We start from the raw sequence: 24,351 nt of genomic DNA, 5'->3' as shown, positions 1-24,351 counted from the left end.
GTTCAGTCACATTGTTTTCTGCTAATTGTCTGTTAAATAAGCTTGAATCATTTCTACTTCAGGCCTGGAGTTTCAGGGGGAGTTCACTTATTTGCCTGGTCAGCAAAATCCAGGCCAAACCTGGCTCAAAGCACATAGTGTAAACACACACGTTAGAACACGTATCATGTCCAAATGTGTTTACACTCTAAGTGGCTGAAAAGTTACAGTATAACACTTAAATACTGCTAATCACACTTCTTGTTTATTCATAATTAAGATCACATCTATTTAAAAATGTTTCAGCAGTGAATTCTATTTCCTCTTATTAGATTAGCAAGATTTAAACACTGTGGTAGAGTGGTAATGACTTTTTGCAGTTAAAAATAAGGTGTTTAAAGCTTTATGGTAATATCAGTGTCTGGTCTAACAAATATACTTAGACACAGCACTGCAGAGAATGTAATTAGTTCTATAAATTCAACACTGCAGCGGACTTCTTCTCACACAAGTACAAAATCTATGTGAAAGGTGGTGGTTGGGTGTATGTAGGTGGTGGTCGGTTTATCAGTCTAAGGAGACAGCAAAGAGTGCAGTTCATTTTATCAGAGTAAAAATAAAACACAAATCAATAACAATAAAGCACAACAGATATGATTAATTAGAAAAGGGTTTATTTTCATATCTGCAATCCCAACATCAAACTTCCAGCAAAATGTTGCACAACGTGGAAGTTCATAAGAAATTCCCAAACAGGCCACAGAGCCTACAAAGAGCCAGCAAACACAGCACAGCAGCCAGCTAGAAAAGATGAATTACACTGAAGACACACACATACATAAACGCTCACATGGAGCCCATTCAAATACAAACAGAATACTGCCTTAGCTAAGAACATCAGACAGCTGCTGGTGGGAGCATCAGAGTGCTTGTTCACTTTTTGCTGATTTAGCAGATGATTAAAAGTTTGTATTTCATCGTTTTATTCAACAATTTTACAAAAAAAAAAAGCAACATAGGCACAAGTTAGAAGAAGAGTCAGAGAAGTAATCCTATCTACACTCTAGTTATTTATTATTTGGTTGAGTTGGACTCATCTACCTTTATTTCACAGCGTGTTTTCCTGAGCTTTTTACTGTGTTCACTTTCATTCTAGGTGACTTGTTGGTGTTTAAATGGCATTCTAGAGATTTCTTTGTTTGAGGCTGGTGGGAGAGAAGTGCAGTGTTAAAGACAATGGCTTTAAAATGTCCTGTGTGGACGGTGCTGCTGTCCCTTAACAATCCACAAGGCACAGACAGATCTATGGCCTCTGCATCTCCAGACAGAAGCTTCACAGAAAAATAAAGATGAACTCAGCAGACATGAATCTATGAAAAGCTTTATATACAGAGTGATGATGATGATGATGAGGGTAAATATGGTATGATTATACTCTGGCAGTTAGAGAAGCAGTGCTAAAACACATGATTAACACAAATCTATGAGGTATGAGCATTCTCCACTGAATTACAACACAGCACATGGAAAGCACTGAAGGTTTCATTTGATAGCGTGCTCTGTTTAAGATGCCAAATACTGCAATGTTTACTAAGCAACAATAAATGTTGGAGCTGAGTGGTTGTGGTTGAGCCTCTGGCCTTAAATATTCTATTAGACATTTATAGTTGAAGAATGAAGAGTTTGAAGTCTCAGTCACTAAAGCTTAAGAAGAGAAGAGTCAGGCAGCTCGTACAGTACATTAGAGGAGTGAAACAATAACCACCTGTTCAATCATATCGATCACAATCAATAACTTTCCATGTACACTGAGGGTGAAATCCTGTAAACACTGCACTGGATTCCAGAAGAAGATAGAAAGATGACTGGCTCGCAGTTGGAGGGAAACTCCTCAGATTTTTGGGGAGGACTGTTGAGCCTGCAGGGGGGTCGTGTCATAGAACTAGCACTGATGTGGGAACACAAGCACATATAGATTAATTAACTGTGCTGTGCATACTAACCTCAGTTAAGTTTAGTAAACTGTATAAGGGTCTATGTTAAACTGCAGTGATGTGTATCTCATACTCAGAATAAAAGTAATTCTCTGGGAAATCTTTTTTATTTAATGTGGGTCACATTTAGTTATACAAAACACAGAATAGCTGTGAGAAAGACTGAAAACAAGTTGAAGCATGTTAGCTGCTGCTCAGAGTGATTGATGAGAATATATTATAGTGCTGTTCTTCTGACTATAAATAACTAATGACACTACTTTAACTCCCCAACCCTTTTATTCTGAAAGTCAGGACATCTTGATCCAATTATTATTGCAGTATTTTTATTTTTTTCCCTCCAACTAGGTGATCCAAGTGCAAAAAAAAGGGAATAGAAAAAAATTGCACAACAATTGCAAATGTGTTCACTTGTTGTAGCAATCTGTGAGTGTGTATTTCCACATCTGTGTCTTTTTGTACCACATGACCCCTGCAGTCTGTACAGCCTGTAAACACTGTGCTAACATGTCTGTGGCTCTGAGGGACTTTCGGGTAAAATGTGGTACATTTGGTTTGGACTTTGAGAAACGTATGTTACACACTGGAGGCTTGATCTGTACGACGGTGGATTGATGTCAGGATATTTGGGATTTTAGGTCATTATCTAAGGCTTTACTATTGACTAAACATCATTTAAAACTCATGTTGTACCAACATTTGTACTGAAATCTCAAAGTGACAAAAAGAAACATGTTAAAATGAATAAGTAGTTGCTGACTTCATGAGGACCATTTGAACATGAGAGCAGCTGTAACACAGGCAATTAAGCATAAAAACAGAAAGCACCAAAATATTAGTTAGAGATTAAAATGTCCATTTTCAGTACTTAAAGCAAGACTATGGAACTGTTAAATGAAACAAATCTTTCTCTTATGAAAATGAATGAGCCGTAAACTCACACTGTGTCACTATCCGAGGTTTGCTGCTGCGTCACTTCACTAGTTCAGCTGCAGCGGAACTTTCACAATGCTGAGAAATGCAGAGTAAGGATTTAAGGATGTTGATTATTCTCTGAAAACGCTGATAAAACTCATTTCAGCTTTGTGATTTCACTGTTCATCTCTCCAGCTGTCCATAAATCATTCACAAACACCACTGAACACTGAGCAGCATTTATCAGTCTAGTTGCACATTTGATTATCACAAAATAAGTTATCACCATACTTTAATATAAATGTGCATGATATAAGTTCAAAGATTTTGCCTGTACAATTAAAACTCTGTCCACTTATAATCTACTACTAGTATCAATAATCTGTAAAACACAGTTATATACGCTCTACTATATGTCTGACTGAGAATTGTGGGAAATGTAAGCATATTCTATTATCCTGGAAGTTGGCTGCTGTTCCCTAAGTTACATAGTCTTGCTTTAAATCTTGTTTTTTAATGGATTTACTAGACAGTTAGTCAGCATTGAGTCATATTTACGATGTCGCCTGTACAGAAGGAAAAGATCATTAGTCTCTCACAGTGCCAGCTAAAAGCTTGTCAGGCTCATATGAATGCAAAGCTTACATAAAAAACTAACTGTGTATCTCAGTTTTGTATAAAAATCCCAAAATTAACTCCATACTATACAGCCCTGAGAAACTACAGTAAGCCGGAGAGGACATCAGCCTTTTGTCAAACTTTTGATGTCAGGTGTGTCCTCTCTACAGACACACTGAGGCAAGCAAACACACATATTCAAACATCACACCTGTTATCTCCCAAAACTCTGGTGCAGGCAGCTAAACATGAAGACAGATAGTGAACAGTGATGTGGATCTGCCAGAGTGACTGATACAGACAGGAAATGTCTTGTTGTGGTTACAGTCTAGTAGAGATTAAGAGCGAGGGTGTTTCTGTTAGTCATGATGAAGACCTGGAAGTGTGCAGCAGCAGCAGCAGCTTCAGGACTGCTGGCTGCTCCACTGGTTGGCCATGGGCCTACGGAGCAGCTCCTCCACATGACGAGCCACGTCCATGGTGTCCTCCAGGTCAAAGTCTCCATCTGCATCCAACATGGCGTCACTCCTGATGGGACAGAGAGAGAGAGAGAGGTCAGTGTCATGACTAACTGACATGACTCATTTAGAATAGTTGGATGTTGTTAGTATTTCATGTATACTACTACTTTCAGTTCAACTGTGATACATCCATACATCCATCACATTAAATCTGTGCAATAACAATATCAACTCAGGTATATAATCACTCAACACCAACATTACTCTTGTACATAATGGCACAATTCTTTTATTATATTTTTTACTACTATTGTTTGTATTGCTTGTGTACTTATTATTTATTGTTTTTTATTGATTCTCTTTCTATTTTACTGTTATAATAATGAAACATTTTATCTCATCTCTTATCTTATGTTTGATGATCATTTAACTGGGATTAATGTAGCTGAGCAAAGTAATTGTAACTGCAACTGAAACAACTTTTTTAATGAATTAGTCAAACTTGAAATCAGATCAACAGAAACTGAGCCTCTACCTTATCAACATATACTATATATACATTCTATACAAGCTACATGTAAAACAGTAATTATGAAGCCAGGACAGAAACTGGTGTGTGACAGTTTAGAACACTTTCCAGTACTCAGATTGACTTTCTGTACAAAGACAAGAACACAAAGTTGTAATTTGTCACAGGTGACATGTGAAGAGAAACGGATCAGTAGCTGAAAATCTTGTTCTTGCTGTCCTCCGGTGATTTTAACTTCTCACTGTGCTGTGGAATGTTCTTCAAGTCCCAACAACTCTGACTGATGTGTCTTCTCTTTAACACATAGTGTCACTTTGTTCAGCTTCAATCATTTAAGTTGATCAGTTTAACCTCCATTATGTGAATGAAATACCTTGTGAAAGAGTGTGATGAGCAACATTCAGACTAGATCTGTAAATATTCTGCTGTCATGTAGATAATACATATAACTCTTTTTACTATGGATACTGAGCATCTTTGACATAAGAAAATATAATGGAAGGAATTCATCTGAATATGATCTCATTTTCAGGTAGTTACTGGTGTATGAACAAGTGTGTGATCACACTCAGTACCAGCACACACTTGGACTGGGATCAGGGCCAAAACAACTTAATCATTCACACAACTATTCATTCTGATCTATATCTCAAGTCCCTTTGGAGTTTACTCTCTCACACTGTAACAATTATATTATATAAGGTCATAAATAGAAGGTGAAGTGCATGTGTAGCAGATGTAAGGTAAAACACACAGTAGAATCCTCATCATTAGTTGTGTAAATGAAGTAAAGGAGCGTGCTTACAATGGGGGGTAGACACCAAAGTTGTTGGGGTGGCTCACAGAGGGAGAAGCTGTCTGGTCCATGAAGGTGGGAGTTGCTCCACTGGGCTCAGGGTTCGGGGTGGTGAATCTATCAGAGACACGTGTCACATACACTTCAGCTCTTTTATAATGTTCACAATCAGAATGACCTAGACCACATATCATGATATTCAGGAAAATACTCATTTCTGCTGTCAGTGTCGGTCAAAGTGTACATCAGGACAACTCAAATACGTTCATTAAATAACAGGTAACCATAGCAACAATACTTCCAGTACACTTTCACACCATTTTACCAGTTATCTTACTGTGGGTCAAATACATACTTCAGTTACATGACTAATTTAAGATCATGACTGTGTGTGACTGACTTATAATTTGACACAGTTCATTCTGCAGAGTTAAAGCATTTATTCACTGATGAATAGCCAAACTGTACACACACTGCTATGCTACATTCACAGCTATACTGCTAACTTCATAGTCTCTGCTCTGTTACACATTCGCTCTCTCTCTCTCTCTCTCTCTCTTTCTCTTGATCGCACACTCACTACACACAAGTATGACTGACTCAGAAATCTAAAAAGAGGAGCACTGGTTACCAACAGTTTGAATGGTTTACATTTCTTTCTAGATGGAGGTGTGTCCTCTGTTTGGGATTCTTATAGTAAATGCAGATTAGGCTTCAACAACTTGCTACTTATTGGATCATGTCAGATTGACTTAAGTGTCTGAGGTGAGCTGGAAAGCATGTGCTTTGTTGCATGTTACTTTAGAAAATAGAACAAAAAACTTACTCTGGCACAACTTGTTTGATCTGTGGTTTAACGTATCCATCCACCGCTTTTGCTGCAAGAAGGACAAACTGCTTTAAAAAGTGAATTCCAGTGATTTCAGCTTTACAGTGCTGCCACCCATGAACTGAGCTTACTAAACCTGATGGTGCCTGTAATGACTTCACTCAGTAATAAGGATGCAGAGTAGCACTGCCGATACTTACATAGTGGAGGGGTGTAATACTTGGCGAAGACCTCATCTTTGGGCCGGTCAGGATAGAGAAACAGAAGATGGTTGAGATCACTGATACGATCAGCCAGAGAGCGAATGGAGAAGTCCTTTGTTGTGTAAGGCAACAGATTCCAGACAAGCCTCTCACCTATTCAAAGACAGGAACAATAACTGCATTCATTATTCTACTGTTGTAAAAATGAGCAGAACTTATGTACTAACTAGTGCATGCATGTTTGAGTAGACTTTGGGGCAGATACTGACAGAGATAATTTCCCTCTGAACAAACTAAAGGAATGCTGCATTCCAGCAGAGCAGAATTTTGTCTTGTACACGTATCATTTCATTCAGTTCCATATTGTTTTAAAGACATTAACAGTGAAGTGCATATAGGGTGTGTTCAGTGTCAGAGTGCAGCAGTTTGGTACCTGGCTTGTTTGGGTTCTCGGCCACCCAGGCGATGGTGATGCCTCCAATTTCAGAGTCGCTGAATCTCAGCAGGAAGGTGCCGTTAGGTTTGGACATCAGCATGTCCTGTGCCTGCTGCTTGTTAACAAAGCCCAGGATGGCCCTAAAGTAAACACAGATACACACATACTAACACTTTATAGTTGTGACTGCAGGAGTGCAGAGGAGCTGAGCATCAATGTATAAAACCAGGCTTCTAGAGTATCTTGATATTTACAAAACACATCTATTAATTAGTTATAATTCAGTAATTAGAAAAGCAAAGCAAGCATATTCTAAAAATATAATAAACAAGAATACACAAGGGTTCTCTCTTTTTACAATGTTTAAACATTTTAATAACTCCAGAACTTCAACTCCAGGTGACTATGAACTATGAATATTAACTATAATATTCCCACAATTACTTGTGCTCCTCCTAAAAATGTGTGGTTTCCATGATAAGCTGTGTGATGTACAGGTGTACTCTCTGCTAAGTCACATCACCACAGACCCTTGAGGCCAAACAGTCAGTATGACTGATTACCCATCATTCCAGTGAGGCTTGAGATGTTTCTTCATGAGCTCTACAACTCCATCAAACCACTGCCAGAAGGTGAAGTTGCGTCCAGGTAAGCTCTCCTGCACAAATTAAACATATGCCATCAATACATTTACATGTACACTAGAAACCAGGTTACTATAGAAACCACTACAGTGACATGGTTACCACAAAATCCATGTTAACATGCAGCATTCTTCCCTACACCTGCCTTATGTTTTAGTGATATGATGCCTCTGTGTGTGTGTGTGTGTGTGTGTGTGTGTGTGTGTGTGCGTGTGTGTGTGCGTGTGTCTCTCTCTCTATCTCTCTCTCTCTCTCAGAGCATTTGGAATGACATGCAGTGTTCCTCACAGTGCAGATGTGTGAATACTACAGTGAACTGTTGAGCTGGTCTCACCCTGTTGAACTGGGCCCAGGATATAGTCATGTTACGGTAGTCTTCAGGGTTGTTGCTGCTGCTTGTAAAAGCTTTCTGTGCCAGGAAGACCAGGTTATCCTCTGACAGGCCACGCCCACTGTGCATCTCTGCCTTGTACTTCATATCAAGGGCCTCACACAGCTGGGGCCACAGCACCTTGTCTGGCACAATGAATGGCACCCTGCCCTGAGGAGGAGAAAAAAAGGTGGAATACAGGGAAAAAAAGCAGAGCGGAAGGAAGCAACTTGTAAAATTCTAATTTTACAGAAAGCACAAAATATCTGAAGTTTTTTTTGCAGCCAAATGTGAAGTGGCCAGCATGACAGTCAGCACCTCATCAATCTGAGACCACGGAAAAAGGTGGACTCCTGGACTAGGTGAGATGGAGCGCACGGTTGACAGGTGGAGGGGTGTAGCATCAGCAGTAATACAGGTCTTGTACAGAGCTGAGCCAGGAACAGAGCTGTCAATTTACCAGTAGGTCAATGTTCCAACCCTGACCTGTAGTGACAAGCTATTGACTGTGACTGACAAGAATTTCTCAGTCATCAACTCCCTAAATACCATCATCTCATTAAATGCCTGACCATAGAAGAAACGCCTTTAGATCACTGTTGCAATACGATCAACACACATCGTCCCCTGAGCACTGGCTCACTCTGATGACACCACAGTCAACCTGAAAGTCAAAACTATTGAGAGTCAGAGTCAACCGGTCTATGGACGATGCAGTCAACATGGCCCTCTACTTCATCCTCCAGCGCCTATGCCAGGATCTTGGTTGTGGATTTCAGCTCTGCCTTTAACACCATCATCCCAGCTGTACATGCTTGACGCTACCTGCAAGTGGATCACTGCTTTCCTGTCTGACAGGAAGCAGCACATGAAGCTGGGGAAACCATCAGCAGTTTCCTTAAGGCTGCATCTTTTTTCCCCTCACTTCTTTTCTCTCTGTACACCAACAGCTGCATCTCTACTCATCAGTCCATCAAGCTCCTGAAGTTTGTGGATCACCCTCAATGAGCTCATCTCTAGTAGGGATGAGAACACTTTTAATTGGGAAACTGACCATCTGGTGGTGTAACCCTTGGAGCTCAACACTCTGAAGATAGTGGAGATGGTTGTGGATTTCAGAAGAAGCGCAGCCCCACCCACTCCCGTCACCCTGTATGACTCCCCAGTTTACACTGTGGTCTGGTATAAAAAGGCCAGTATGGAAACAGACTAAAGGCCCATTTATGCTCAACGTACATATGAAAATGTATCCGTCCCTTTCAAACAATGTTACCGTCACTGCTCACAAACTTCCATGCGTCCTTTACGTTGGCATGGATGTTAACCAATACATCCACCAGGGGGCAGCACAGAGTCAAACGTTTATGACAACAACAAACTCAAAAACAAACATGGTGACTGTGGAGGAGATATTGATAATGTACCTCTTGTATAAAAGACAAAAACAATATCTTTAAAGTTTCTAACCAACTCACACAACCTTTCCTCAAAAACTTACGCCATTGTTATTTCTTCTTCGTGTTTCTCTAGAGCTACATATCTAGTAGTGACAGCAACACAGTATATATATCTATGACAGAAACACTGCCCCCCCCATGGTTTCTGGTGGTACTGCTCCGTTTGGTCCGTATCCGTAAGCTTTATGGAAACGTGCAGAAATACAGACGAAATGAACGCGGAGCACGGACAGAAGGCTCCTTCTGTATCCGGATCCGTATTTAACGTTGAGCATATATGGGCCTTAAGCAGGAGAAGCAGACTCACCGGCTCAGCAAAGGCGTTGTCCCAAAGGACTGTTGCCGTGGCGTTGTTGTCCTGACTACCGTGGACGATCACTACTACAGGCAGCGATAAGGTCTGCAGTAAAGAAAACAAGAGATCATAACATATTTCAATTAATCAATTATTACCACATGGCTCATGCAAGAGTGTTGTTCAGCTGCTATTAACAAGTAGAAAAGGTAAATGTGTCTTGTGATTACTTTAACATGGAAGACCAGCTCGTTGCCTCCAACGCTGAACTGTGATTCAAACAGAACCGTGAACTTCTCCTCCGTCACTGACTCTGCACCTCTGCGGTCTGAACGCTTGATCCGCTTCAGTGACTGTACACACACACACACACACACACAAAAAGAGATTAAGTATAAGCAGGCTTTGGAAACACAATAATTATAAGTAAGAACAATTCACTGTTGTTTTTGTAAGGGATGCATTAATATATTTGTTGTTCTGATCTCATCTCATAATACAAGGCCTTTTCACACACCAAACTCTGTTCTGGGTAGGGATTTTTTTTAAGGTCAGATCTTAGTAATGAAGAGGACTGTGAGTAAACCAGGTGAAAAATAAACTACTGTTTGTATAGAAAGGTTTACAATAAATACATGTTTGGAATCAATATATACATTTTTGAGCAATTCCTAGAAGACAGAATACATTATTGATGGAAAGCTGGTGCAGTTACAAAATAGAATGTCATGAGCATTATTCCAGGAAAGGTTGTCATTTTGCTATATACTGCAGTCAGAAAATTGCAAAATATGTGCATACTATGAATGTACTATGACATGCCATTGTTACACAGCTAGTGTAATCATGAATGTGTGCACTAGTGTGGTTGAATGTAACTTCTCCTTTTCATAGAGTAGCTAGGCTAAATCATTGTGGTTTAGTCTAACTTTGTTTTTAGATATTTTAAAATGTAACACCAGCTGGTTGTAGTTTGGTTGGCAGCAGAAGGTTTTTCCCTTATTCCGATAAAAAACCTCACAGCATGCTCTTTATGTTCAGTCTTAAATCATCATTAATGAAAATTAAAACAAATCCAAAACAATAGTTACAAAAATAAAAGGGGTACTTAACAAAATAAAAGCAATGATAATAATGTGCAGAAACCCTAAAGAAAGTGGAAAAAAAGTCCATACCATGTTTCTGAAGTGTGCACTGAGAGTGCTGGTGGCCTGGTGATACTCCATCACACAGTTGTTGTTGAGGATTTCTCCACTGCTTTCACTACCAAGAACAATAAAAGCTGTTTTATTACATTCTTAGTGATGTCTTCAATGAAAAAGGATTACACAGTTAACCTGATAATCTCACATGATGACTAAACAACCATAAAACTAATGAATAGAATCATTTGTTTAATGATTGGGATTAACCAGTTAATTACATGTCATGTCCAAAAAAGTACATGCTACTATCAGCCACTAATTTGGTCTGGTATCTGTTCATTGTTTTGTCAATATATTTAACTAATTTATGAGCTGTCTTCCTGCTGGTGTGTGGCCCTCACCTGTGTGTGGCTCTCACCTGTGTGTGCTCTCGTTCTTCAGCAGAGCTTTGGCCTGCTGCTCACTAACAATAACAGCCTTCACTTGCGGTGGGTTCATGTGAACGTTGAGCTTCCCTCCAACCAGAAGGCGCACCGTGGCTGCAAACTTGGTCTGGGTCTTTAATACCTGGGGTGGCTGCTTTTCAATGATGAAGGTGCTGAAGAGAAGAGAAGAGAGAATGACATCACAGGGTGCTACTTTTCTCTCATGAGATGATTTGAGTTATTGAAAGGCAGTGATACTGATTGTTTGGACATGATCTCAGTGTATGTTGGTACACAGAGATCAGTGCATTGCATTTGATGATCAGGTAACTTGACTTTCAATAACTCTGGATGAAAGTGACAATAAATCAGTTCATCAATTGATGAATACTTAGGCAAGATCAGATAATTACACTGTTTAAAGGTCCAGTGTGTAGAATTTTACAGCATCTAGTGGTGGTGTTGCTAAGCATGAAGGAGAACTTAAAAAACTCTCAAAAGGTCCTCTCTAGAGTGAATGTTTGGTTTGTCCTTTCTGGGCTACTGTTGAAATATGTCGGAGCAATATATGGCAGCTGACTGCTTTGGTGGAAAAGGGGTATGAATGAATGTGAGATGTTCCAGGTTTTAATAGAAGTTACATAAACTGAAGTGGATACCTGACTTGGATACATCTGAAAAAAACAAACAAAAACAAAACAGCACTCATTCCACTTGTACAAGGATTGAATGCCCCACAGCACCCCCAGAAGTTACCCCCAAAAGACTCTGAATCTTTAGCATTTGGCCACAATCTCCTGTGTAGCACCTTGGCGTAAGCCTTCCTGTGGAGGTTGATAACTGGAGCACAACCTCTGGTTCATTTTTAAAATGGGAACCAATTCATGTGCCAGTCGATGCAATATCCTGGACCACCACACAACTTTGTAGAGGAAAAGTGTAGTCCTCACCTGGTAACCAGGGCGGAGATGATGTCAGTGATATCAGCATTGAGTTTGGTTAGCAGTTCTTCCATGGGCCCCGGCAGAGGAAGCTGCTGAGTAAGATGTTCACAGCGTCGGATCTGCTGCCGGTTCTGCCAGATGAGGTCAGCCAGCTTCTCACACCTAGAAGACAAGAAGAAGACATGGATAGAAACTCTATGTTTTCTATAGATTTATGTGAACTACAATGTTTTATCAAATGTATCAAACTGCCTTAATGGAAAGGAATATTTTATGCAAACTTTACTCTATATCACTAATAAACTGATCCACTTGCTAGAGGTAGGTACAATTATTTAGTACAATCTCTAAACCTGTAATAGAACATGCCAGTCAAAATCATATAGCATGTGCAGTATGTACCAGGACTGGAGGACATCCAGTCCTCCCTCATGAGGACCCCCGTTGCCAGCCAACTGCTGCCTTCTCTTCCACTGGATGAGCTCCTCGTCCAGGATGAGAGTCTGCTGCTTCCTCAGCAGGGCCAGGGTCTTCTGGTGTTGTTCTGACAGGTCCTGTAAACACACCAACAGGCAAAGGTTGACAAAGATTTGCAGAAGTAACAGTCTGTATATTAATATACACACAAGAAACAAGCATACAGGAGGACATGAAGTAAGCAGGGAAGTGGACTGCATGTCTACATACACATGTTTACTGGTCAGCTGTGGAAATGGACTCATTTCAAAGGGGATGTTACACATGCCACAAATTACCATTGGAGACATTTTTAATTATTTAGGTTGATATTTACTGTAAATGAACCCTGTCACTATTAATCTGATTACCATAAAGTAAAATAAGATGTGAAATCATATCAAGATCTGAGTGATCTTTTTGCAGAACTATAAATATATGTATAAGAGAAGATGCTTTTGGAACATGCAAACACATATTCATCCTGTGTGTGAGGACATCATTGTAAAACAGCCAAATGTCATCAGCTCAACACAAACATCAGTGACTGAATATGTGAAGAAAGATCAATATTGGTAAAAAATGTAAACACTAAAAAGAAGAGGCCTGCTTAACAAGTGTAACTGTCTGATTCAGTCTCATCACACTGGACTGGAGCTGCTGTGAAACATATTCAAGCAGGGAGGGAAAACAAAAGGTAAAACCATGTGAAAAATAAAAGATTATAAAAGATTACCAGCTGCTCTTTGATCTTGTATTGCTGAACAAAGAGCTACTGTCAAGTAACTTTATACTACATCTTTGAGTTGCTGCAATATTCTTTAAGAGTTGTCATTGAGAGTTTTTTTTCTTTTTATTGTCTGAACTATGTGTCACTGTTTTTCTCAAATGTAACATTTCAGATGGTGTCCTGTGTTGCAATGGTCACTCAGCAGAAGTAGTAGACTATTGTGAAAATAGTCACATATTGTGCAGCTTTAAACACACTCCATGCACACTGCTCACTGCTTTTCATTTTTCACCTGTGCAGAATTTAACTGCCTGTACTCACACTGATCATTAAATTGGATGATAAATGTTTGTTAAATATGCATAATGATGAAACTCGTGATGCAGTTCTTTAATAATTCTTACTCAACTGTTTTACACATGAAGGCTGAAAAAGAATAGATGTGTCATGTTTTTGTATTTGCCAAAAGAAAACAATCCTTAGTCTATAGTTTTATAATTATATTAGTTTAAAGTTCAGCCTAATGTGTTACTCACTTCACTAAACTGAAAAATGTTTCATGCAATTCACTTTGTTTTTTTTTTTGTATTTGCTGTAACTAAGTCAAGAATCAAATCAGGAGATCAGTGGTAATATCTAGTCCTACTAATGTCTAAACCCAATTATACAGAGTTTCTCCTTATACGTTGTTAAAGAAATTAGATTGCCACAAAAAGTACATGTTGCCACCATTTAACCTCACAGACAACAGTTTCTTTAAGACTGTAGAAATTCTGTGTGTGTGCGTGTGTGCGTGCGTGCGTGCGTGTGTGTCTTCATACAAGTCTGTATTTCTGTAGTGTGCTGGCCTCTCTGGTGAGCCAGGCTTCCACAGTGGCCCTCTTGCTCTGTAAGGTGGTCTCCCGCTGGGTGCGCTCGGCTTGAGGCAGTGAAGCCAGGCTGCTCAGCTGAGCTGGAAGATCAGAGACAGACAGGACATTACAAACAGCAGCTACCACAAAAAACACTATCTGCGATGCGTGTCAGCAGTTGTCTTCAGGTACTTTCCTGTAAAGATAGGCTAGTGATGAGTATGCAGAGAAACTAAATACCAAACTTGAGCTAAACAACTCAAGTGAAATCTTGTGATGTCATCAGAATGTCAGTGGAGTATGTCAGTATTAGACACATAAATGATCAGTGTGTGTGTGTGTGTGTGTGTGTGTGTGTGTGTGTGTGTGTGTGTGTGTGTGTGTGTGTGTGTGTGTGTGTGTGTGTGTGTGTGTGTGTGTGTAGCCCTCATCCTCACCCTGGAGGCGCAGGTTCTCCTGGTACTGGATGATGAAATACTCCTGGCTGTGCTGCAGCTTCCTCAGTTCATTCTCTGTCTCCTGCGTGGCCAGGCGGAGCTCCTCGAACGCTTGGTTGATCTGCTGATGCCGCTGCGACAGGGTGTCCATGGCTTGCCCCCCACTGCCACAGCTGGCCTGAATACATATCATTGAAATACTTCATATTTACCCCTTACTATCCCTTCAGTTTGGTTCTATAAATAACAAGACTCTAAAGGGACTCAACTAGGCATGGGCCGGTATGAGATTCTGACGGTTATCATACACCTTAGGTAAAAATATTACTGTTTCACGGATTACAGCTATTAAATGTGATATTTTGAAATGTCTGTATTTAAAAACAAAAAAAAATCCATTGAACAGTCTTTTATTTTTAAATATATATAGAACATGATTGGACATTAGTAATTATGTATTTAAAATAAATAATAATACAAAATAACTGAATTCTTTCTAAATAAAAAATTATTAAAAAAAATTAAGTGCAGTCCTTAATGCAGTCCTTTAACTGAGGCTAAACAGTTTTTGGAGACTTGCTCACTATCATATTGTACACATGCACGTTTTGCACGTTGGGCGGCTTTTTACGGTAGCCGAAGTATAAATACAGCCGACTTGGCGCTTTAGACGGGGGGGAAAGTTCGGGGGCTCGCCTCCTTCAGCCATCATACAGCCTGCAGAGCTACCTGCTTGTAACAGCAACCGGAGGTGCGCCGGAGGAGGACTACTTTACGCTGCAGCTGCACACGTCACATTACAAAAACCCGCTCATATCGCAGGAACGGTATGATGGAAAATTTTAGTGGTTTTGACTGTGACTTTTTCATACCGTGGTAAACCTTGAAACCGGTAACCGGCCCATGCCTAGACTCAGCACTTACATTTGTACTGTCTTGAACCAGCCTCTGCTCTGAGTGCAGGATGTGTTTTATGCAGCGCACCAGCTCCAAAGGACAGCGGTCATAAGTGCTCTGCAGAGATATCACACACACGCACGCACGCACACACACACACACACACACACACACACATATATACACATACACACACACACACACACACACACACACACACACACACACACACACACACACACACCAACCAGACATCAATCAGATTAATAAGTTACACCCAATACCACCAACAAATTGGCCAATACTGTTAGAGTCAGAGTTCTTTTTGTTCAGTTAACTTTCATAACTCGGCTCTTACTAAAGTGAGACAGGTTTGCTTTCATTATTGTTTCAACACACTTCATTTCTCAATGTGAAAAGAACTGTCATATTAACCATTTTTTAGAACTCACACATTACCTAAAAACAGAGATTCCTCAGCTCTGTGGTATAGACTAGGACCAGGAAATGGCCCATTTGTTATTGGCCAGTGAAAATGCAATGCAAGTACCTAAAAGCATCCCCCTATAACAACAACAATTGAATATAGTAACTAAAATAGGTCATCAGTCATCAGCATCTTTAAGCACTCAGGGTTTTTTGCATAGTTTTAGTTTTTATTTCTCGTTTGTGGTTCCATGACCCAGCTCCACACGGTCTGCTGCCTCCTTTAGTGCATTCAAGAAACACCTGAAAACTCAGCTCTTCCATGAACACCTCAACACTTCAGCCCCTTAAACCTTTAAGCACTTTGTTGAATATTGCACTTCTTGTTTATGGTATTTCTTTTGCACTTGTCTACTTCATCTCTTTTTTTAAAGAAAGAAAAAAAAACGTTAGTTGAGTATTAGCACCACAGTTGTCATGAGTCACGGTCCTCTAGCCTCTACTGCTTCACTTACTGGCAATCTGGGTGAAAGTGCGGATGTAGATTCCATTGATACTCATAATTTATGGAGAATATAAAAAGGAGGAAGTGCTGTTCTGTTGGTTTATTGTTGTGGGTTTTATGTCTTTAGGATAAGAATCCACTGGCCCAAGTGTGTATCCAATACGGCGGGAACTAACACTTCATTATCAACTAATCTTCTGATAATTATTATATTTTCAATTAATCAATTAATTGTTTTGTCTACAAACTGTCTTGATTTGTACACAGTCCAACACCCGAATATATTCAGTGTGTAGAGAACTGAGTAAGTCATTATTCTTATCATTAAAAAATCTGAATCTTTTTTTAATGACTTACACGATGAATCCCAAATTGTTGTTGATTCATTTTCTGTCAATTAACTCAGTCAGCAACTCAAATCAGCCAATAGAAAAAACACACTGAAGACATTAACCCTAACCCTAACCCAAACATTGGATTACATTTGAGAAGAAAGCAACAGTACATTCAGTATTCACCAGTAGTGACATTTCTGCAGTTTCCTCTAACTTGAGGCTTATGGTCATGTTTGTTCTTTCATACCAACAGGAAACACTCTGTTTCACTTGCATGCGGTTGTTAAAATGCTGATTAAGCTGAAACTACACATAATTAACTTCACATAAATTGTAATACTTTTAGAGTCTACTGAAGCTGACAGATGGAAAACAGCCATTTTGAAATCTCACTCAGACTCCTGCTGCTTTGCAACTTGTAACTCTGTAACCTAGCAACAGTAAATGAAGACAGAAGCGTGCAGAATGAGCAGGCGCAATGAGAAGACAGAGCTGCTAGAAGGATGCAGATTCACATTTCTCACTGTAATATGTATTATGAAACTCCTTATTACTTACTGTTGTTATTTCAAAAGGACAACATACAAAACAATAGTCATATAGTACAATAGTAATCATAGTCAGTAAGTAAGTATGGGTCAAGAGTTCCAGAAGATGTGTTCATTTCCATTTAAAAAAACAGGTAACATGTAGATTGACTATCTTTCTATGTTACATGTTCAAACATGGAAGATATAAGCAATAAACAATAATATCTCTCAATTAAAAATTCTGTTTAATATGTAGTTATGCAGCAGCTGACTGGTGACAACAACCAGTTGTTGTAGTAACACAACATGTGGTCCAGATGTTTCAGACAGTTTGGGAACCAGTGTTTTATGAAGTAGCACTGGAAAACAAATACTTAGTGAGTAATAATGTCTGTTTGAGATCCACTTTTTTCTCATGAGCTAACTTCCTGCTGAGTCCCCACACACATGAAGGACACAGAGTGACTTACTGATACAGCCCTTGACTTTTGACATTGTTTATGCCCAATGGATCAAGAGTAATAATTCATTGCAGTATGTTTTTGATGCTCAGGAAAAAGGATTTGTGGTTTTACAGCCTTTTCTTTTTGAATGAATGTTTGTCTTTTGGTTCAGTGTACCGGCATCAAACACTTTTCACCATAATGTTCCAGATTATAGCAAAGCTCTTAGCAGGTTAGTTTTCACTTATCTTACAGTGGCTGACTGGTACCTTGAGATGACTTCTGTTGTGATTTGGTGCTATACAAATAAAGATTGATTGATTGACTGATTGGTACCTTGAGCTGGTTTGCATAGTGGCCCAGCTTGATCTTGAGCAGAAAGCCGTCCTCTCCTCCCTGAAGCTGGGCTTTCCTCTGCAGCTCAGACACCAGGTTGTCCAGCAGACGCTTGGCTTTGGCCTCCTCTGCTGGGTTATCCAACTCCACAGAATCCCTAGAACACACACAATGTCAAGCTACAACAAGACCAGCTGTTGATGGTCACTATGGCTACTACAGGACTAAATCATTTACACTATTAAACTAATAAGTAAATACTCATACATAACAGAATGTCATAATAATAATTAGAAATAACACTATTTATACAGCACTTTTCAAAAGAAGGTGAGAAAAACACAATGCCAACAGAGTCTTGTATGAAAATACAAACCAGACTGGACTGACTGTGATCAGTTAGTTACAGGGACAGTCAGTAATAGTGTCTATAATGTGAATTCCTGGAAGTGAAATATTTATCTGCACTTTCACCAGTTACTTAGAAACTCATAAGGTTCCTCTACCTGCATTTCCACCATGCAGGTAGAGGAAATGAAGTTCCAGGAAAATTGTTTTACCCCGGAAGACCCCCCCTGCTGGGTGTGTGGGTACTTTCCAAAAGTACAGAAAATCTAGCATGGAGGATGACCATCTCTAATTGGTCAAACACACACAGTGCAGCTTGTGTAACACTTTATTCACAAAACAGGGTAGCACTCTTGGATCGATTTAGGATGACTTTAGGGTGAAGGGAGGGTATTTATATTTATTTGTTAATTACAAGTAAAGTTAAGCTTTGTTGTTGGCTTACTGAAAAGAGTGAGAGAAAAGAGAGAGAGAGAGAGAGACAGTAAGAGTGAATGTGAATGAAGAGAGAGAACAGCAGCAGTGAGAACAAAGCAACTGAATGAGAGAAATAAAAGCTGATTTTTTATTGTTTCATGTTGGCTATGTGCTGAAGAACAAATGATTTACTATGGAGACAGATGCTCTTCTTTGCTCTTCTGCATTTCTCCTTTTCATTCATTCATAACATCCAACTCATGCAGCAGTAAACACAAAGAACAGGAGGACTGTATTGTGTGAATACTGCGTTTCAGGCACCACCAGCATTTTCTAATTACTCATGCATCTATTTACATGATCTATCTGATTCTTCAGAAGTGGTGGAAATGCAAACAGGATGCACAACAGGGACTTTTAGTTCCAAACAGGGCTTATCGTACTGAATCATGACATCATTATTGCTTTTTTTCAAAGTTTGTTCTGGTTAATGCATTAGTTTTATTTGTGGGTGAAAGTGTGAGTAATCAAGGTACTTTTTATATGATATTAAAAATTCAATGTGTGAGAATTGGCCACCTGATCCAAACAAACATAGCAGCATATCACATTGTGTTGATATTTTAGTTCATTTTGGATTGAATTCAGCTCAACTTCTGGTCAATTCTTACACACTGAACCTTTAATATCCCTGTGAACAAAAGTTAGAGCATCTATAGGTTCTGTACTGTGACACAATAATTGAACAGGATGAGGTACACATGCCTGGCTCAGCAGCTACATTGTTTTGGAAATTAAGTTTTTAGTTTATTAAAACAATATTTATTTGCAATTACTCTATTGAACGACCCCGAAGCATGAGCAAACGGGCTGTGTCGATTTCTTCATACTTCATTTTTGGTATAATGTGTGATTGTATATCATTTAGATATTTATGGTTGTTATTTCCATAAATACCAAAATGATCTATATATTAAATATTTATCTATATGAGGAAACCTTTTACAGTGCTTGTATATTGAATACTGGGTATGATAATTCATACTTAGAAAGTAGAACTAAAGTGATTCATTACAAGATGATTAGTTAAAACATTTCAAAATGTGACTTTCAAATAAAAAACAGTCATATATTTTGTCATTGAAGTTTCCTTAACTTAAAATCTTGTCTGGTCTCGATCTCGTGAACCCAATATCGTCTCTTGTCTCATCTCATGAGCTGAGTGTATCGCCACACCTCTATTGATCATTCTTTCGTGGTTACATCATCTGACATTTTCAGGAGCATTCAGTCTTACTTTTGGTTAAAAATGGTACGAATGTCATTTCAAATGATATAAAACCAACAAAAATACTAAATATACATTTTAACAAACCTGATGCTGCTTTTAAAACTAGTTTAACATATTTTTGAATTGCTCATCTTACCAACTGGGCAAAGATGGAGCCTTTAAATATATCTGGTGCACTGATTTAAAACAGAGATGAACCTGCTCACCAGTGAAAGCTGAGATAGGACTGAATAATTCAGCATTTTTATATCAAAAAATAAAATGTGAAAGAATGCAATTTTCAAAATCTAAAGAGATGCAGTGTTAATACATGATGAACAGTGTTTTAACGAGCAGCAGTAGTGCTGTCTGACTCATGCTTCATGTTCTGAAAAAGTTATATGCATTGATACTCAGTTATACTAAATTTTGTTTAAATATGGCACATTTGTTTAGACCCTGACAGGAATAATATCATGAAAGTTATTTTTTGGTAATTATAAAAAGGAAATGTCAAGATAAATACATTTCAGCAGAAGGAAGCTTCAATCCAAAGAGGAAAAATCCACAGCATTCAGACTTTACTCCAAATATAATTTCATGGCCCAGAGAGTCCTGACTGAACCTGGAGGTGTGATGCCATCAGAATAAAATAAAGGCCAACATCAGTACATACCAGAGCTGGCTCTCAATCCACTGGGCCAGGTAATGTCGAACCTCGATGGGGAAGTGCTGGCCGTACAGCGCCTGCATCTGGTGCAGCGCCTCACCCTGCAGCTGCTGGGCCTGAATCCACATCGCCATGGTGCTCCTGTGGAAGCGGGACATAACGAGAGGAAGAGTAATAGAGAGTTAAGTTGAAGAGAAGATGACGAAGGAAACAGGAAAGTAGAGCATGTTGGTTGTTAACAAAATGTTTTATTGTTAACAAAAAGACTGAAAACCGATATCAGTAAAGAAACAGAACTTTCCAAACTTTCTTTGGTTGAAGTTCTACAGCAACACCCACACAATCCTGACAATGCTTCAAAAGCTTCACCCGATTCACCAAAGCAATGATCCTGTACACCTCCTACAATACAGTTCCAGATCTTTTGTTACAAACCTCCTCTTCAATTTGGCACACTGACACAATAAGAAGAGGTATTAAAATGAACTTACTTTGGAAACATTTAGAATCAGCACATTCCTGTATATAGTATCCTCTCACAGACATGTTACAACCATTATCTGTCCATGTACTCAACTGCATATAAACTATATTAACTGCCCACATGCTCCACCTTCTCCTGCACCCCTACTCCCACCAACACCACCCTTTACCGTCTACCTGTCCATCTTGCCCACTAACTAAACAACAAGAAAAAGGCTCAACATTTCCAAACACTTGTCCACAATCTGTGCAGTGTACATCCATTTAATCTATTTTACTAATTTGTTGTTGTTGTTGTTGTTGTTTGTTTGGGAGTTTGTTTGTTTTTTTTAGATCTGACGGTTTCCTTCCATTCTTCTGAGTATTTCCATTGCCCAGTTTGGGAAGCCTTTTCCAATGTTTTCCAGTGGTTTCCTAAATGAATCTAACCATACGGCATCAATTGTGTTGAGCACCGTTAATCCCAATTTAAAACTCTTACAAATAAGTATTCAATGATGACGAACTTTATTGAACAATTTGAAGGTTTTTAGGTCGTTTCTACCTCAGTCAAGCAATGTTTTGGTAACTGCCAGACATCCTAGTATCGTGGTGACACATTAAATGAAAAGAGAACATAAGCAGTTTATTTCTTAGTGTTCTTGCTGAGTTTTGGTATTGATACCATCTTCTGGTGACAGGAGAGCGCATCGGTCCACAGACCAAGTTTGAGAGATAGCTTAGCTTGCTAATATCGCTGTGCAGTGAGACTGGGGCTTAAATGCAGCTAATTTGCAAATGTGGTACTCCTGAACACATCTAACATTAGACAAGTTGTGTGAGAAGGTGGTTAATACGTCCCATTGGTTCCTTTGGTAGGACAAAACAGTGTAACGTAAGCTAGCTAGCGGAGGTAAGCTATTATTAGCTAATACAGTATGTTGCAGCACTCGACCTAAACTTCTTTTACTTGCGCCACGCGTAGTATAGTCACGTATGTAACTCACCTTTTAAGAGACTGCAGCACAGCTTTATAGCAACACCATGGAAAGCGGACAACACGCGCACGCGCGCACACACGCACACACACTCTCTCTCTCACACACACACACACAACTTTTGAACCTCGCACAGGTTATTTGGCGTATGCTACATCGCCAACTACTTTATCGCCTTCTGGTTTCTGGTAAAGCAGCTGTTGTTGACCAGCATAAAGCAAATAATAAATGTTAGAGACAGCTTCCGATTTCAAATTTCAAAATAAAAATCATGTGTTTAACTCCCGTTTATTAATTAGTTATTATTGTGTATTTTAATTGTAAGTCTCGCTGTATACAACAGAAACAATAATACAAATGTATTTCAAGTTTTTGTTGTGTTTTCTCTCACAATAATCTTAAAAATAATATTTTTACGTCTTTATTGTTGGTACAAAGGCCCTCCATTTCCGGTAAAATATTCGTGCTAACTTCATCTAGCTTGAAGCGGTCATACAAGCGTCCCATTTCCGCTAACAGCCCCACCTCCAGTGCTTACCGCCCGCACCCAGCTGTGTGTCAAACTCAGAAATCTGTGTGCGTGCATGTGTGTGTGTACGCGCACGCATAATACAGCTAATATGATTGCAGAGTTAGTAATTATCTATATAATACATGGTGTATTGCTCTGCTTTCCAATTGTTGTTATCCTACAGCTATTATCACACTCAATGCTGCTAAATAAATACTGTTTACTACTGTACAATAGGGCTGTGCAATGACAGGAAGTAACGTGTGTGTATGTGGGTATACTTGTGCTGTTTTCATGTATAGTATTTATTGATTATCTTTTTTTTTTAGTGACTATTATATATTTTTAGTAAATTTCATTGTTATATTTTTATGAATGATGCACTGACTGGTGAGCACTTTAAATTTCGTTGTACTTGTGACAATGACAATAAATGATCTGTCTATCTATCTATCTGATGATAAACTTTGTCTGAATATACACAGTTGCCACATACCATCCACCTGTGTGTGTGTGTGTGTGTGTGTGTGTGTGTGTGTGTGTCACAGATCTATTGTATATAGGCCTACATTTTGTAATCATCAGGTTTCATAGAGACACAGAAAATGTGAACCAAACAGCTTTTATTCATTAAATCATTAGTGGTTAAGCAATGAAACATTATACAGGAATCAGTTTCCAACAAAACAAAAGCAAGGAAACAGTTAGGTGTGCACTACATTTTGTGTTCGTAGGCCTGAACACAGCTGTATGTTGTTACTGCTCTGACAGACATGGCATTTTAATCCACTTTGAAGGGATGACCATTAAACCACCAAAAATATTTCTCTGACATTATTTTGCAACAAAACAAGTTAAAATACCTTATTCTTGCTTACATCTAAGTGTATTAATGTCATTTGTTGCACTATAAAATCTGGGCATCTTGGCCCTGGAAGCTGTTCTAAATGCAGAGGATGTGCAGGCAACAGAAGACAAAGGGCTATCTGGTAAGCATAATCAAAATGCATTATGATATGCATTGGCAGTGATTCACATTATATAACCCCCCCCCCCCTCAAAATAACAAAAAAAAAAACAAAAACTGTGATGTGTCTGAGCAGGAAACTAAACACTGACAATACAAATGGTGTGTGGTAGCCTTGGGCAAAAGTTAAGTAAAACTCTATTTTCCCTTACTTTGGATTCACAAATGTATCTTCTGGCTGTATCTGTGTTGGCCCTTTGATAGACTGCTTATCTGTACCCCCTCTGTCCAAAGTATGCTGAAATAAATTTCAATCCACGCTTCCCTGAACTGGATCCATTTAGAAAATGCATGGATAGATGGAAATTTATCTTGAATATACTAAGAAAAAGATGCAGTCAGAGCAGAACATTAGAGAATGAAAAACATTAACTCCTGAATTGATTCTTACAAGGCACTCATCATATACCACAAGTAGTGGTGAATAGATAAGACACATGTATACATCTTGTTACAAACAAGTAAATGTTTAAACATAAATATTTTTTGAATGACAACAATTGGACACTCTGGGGAAATGTGTCTTTAATCTGGACCTGACAAAAATCATAACGAGATGAATGGACACTAGGGGTCAGTAGCAGACCACAGCAATACATGTTTCTGAAACTTAGTCCTGTGAATAGACAGGTCCCAAGAGGACACAGTGTTGATAACAGGCT

The 24,351-nt window shown here is 39.0% G+C and overlaps 2 protein-coding genes across 2 annotated transcripts in view; both read right to left on the bottom strand.

Annotated features, from left to right (window-relative positions):
• Positions 1 to 639: 639 nt before the first annotated feature.
• On the bottom strand, positions 640 to 22,307 carry LOC128381015 (signal transducer and activator of transcription 5B-like). Its single transcript, XM_053340939.1, has 19 exons — positions 22,161 to 22,307; positions 20,698 to 20,832; positions 17,987 to 18,143; positions 15,439 to 15,528; positions 14,515 to 14,692; positions 14,048 to 14,178; positions 12,443 to 12,594; positions 12,047 to 12,202; positions 11,090 to 11,269; positions 10,702 to 10,789; positions 9,757 to 9,879; positions 9,539 to 9,631; positions 7,739 to 7,945; positions 7,324 to 7,418; positions 6,758 to 6,900; positions 6,322 to 6,477; positions 6,119 to 6,170; positions 5,302 to 5,409; positions 640 to 4,034 (listed from the first exon to the last, which is right to left on the bottom strand). The coding sequence occupies exons 2-19, from the start codon at positions 20,823 to 20,825 to the stop codon at positions 3,911 to 3,913; spliced, it is 2,361 nt and encodes a 786-aa protein (XP_053196914.1). The 5' UTR covers positions 20,826 to 20,832; positions 22,161 to 22,307; the 3' UTR covers positions 640 to 3,910.
• LOC128381020 (caveolae-associated protein 1-like) overlaps positions 8,566 to 24,351 on the bottom strand; it is a 45,511-nt gene continuing 29,725 nt past the window's right edge. The window contains exon 3 of the transcript XR_008323529.1: positions 8,566 to 8,579. The gene's annotated coding sequence lies outside the window, so the exon portion shown is untranslated. The remainder of the gene's footprint in view (positions 8,580 to 24,351) is intronic.

The sequence above is a fragment of the Scomber japonicus genome, chromosome 20 (genome assembly GCF_027409825.1).
Source record: "Scomber japonicus isolate fScoJap1 chromosome 20, fScoJap1.pri, whole genome shotgun sequence".
Classification (NCBI taxonomy): domain Eukaryota; kingdom Metazoa; phylum Chordata; class Actinopteri; order Scombriformes; family Scombridae; genus Scomber; species Scomber japonicus.
Note: the sequence above shows the minus strand (reverse complement) of the source record. Positions and strands in the feature narration are given on the sequence as shown.

Bases quoted from the DNA above. Each gene is read 5' to 3' on its own strand.
- LOC128381015 (XM_053340939.1), bottom strand. From the start codon at position 20,825: ATGGCGATGTGGATTCAGGCCCAGCAGCTGCAGGGTGAGGCGCTGCAC. The intron at 12,203-12,442 runs GTACATACTGCA...CTTGTCTTCTAG, and splicing joins CTGGATGTCCTCCAGTCCTG to GTGTGAGAAGCTGGCTGACC. The intron at 5,410-6,118 runs GTAAGTTTTTTG...TGTCTCTGATAG, and splicing joins ATCAAACAAGTTGTGCCAGA to ATTCACCACCCCGAACCCTG.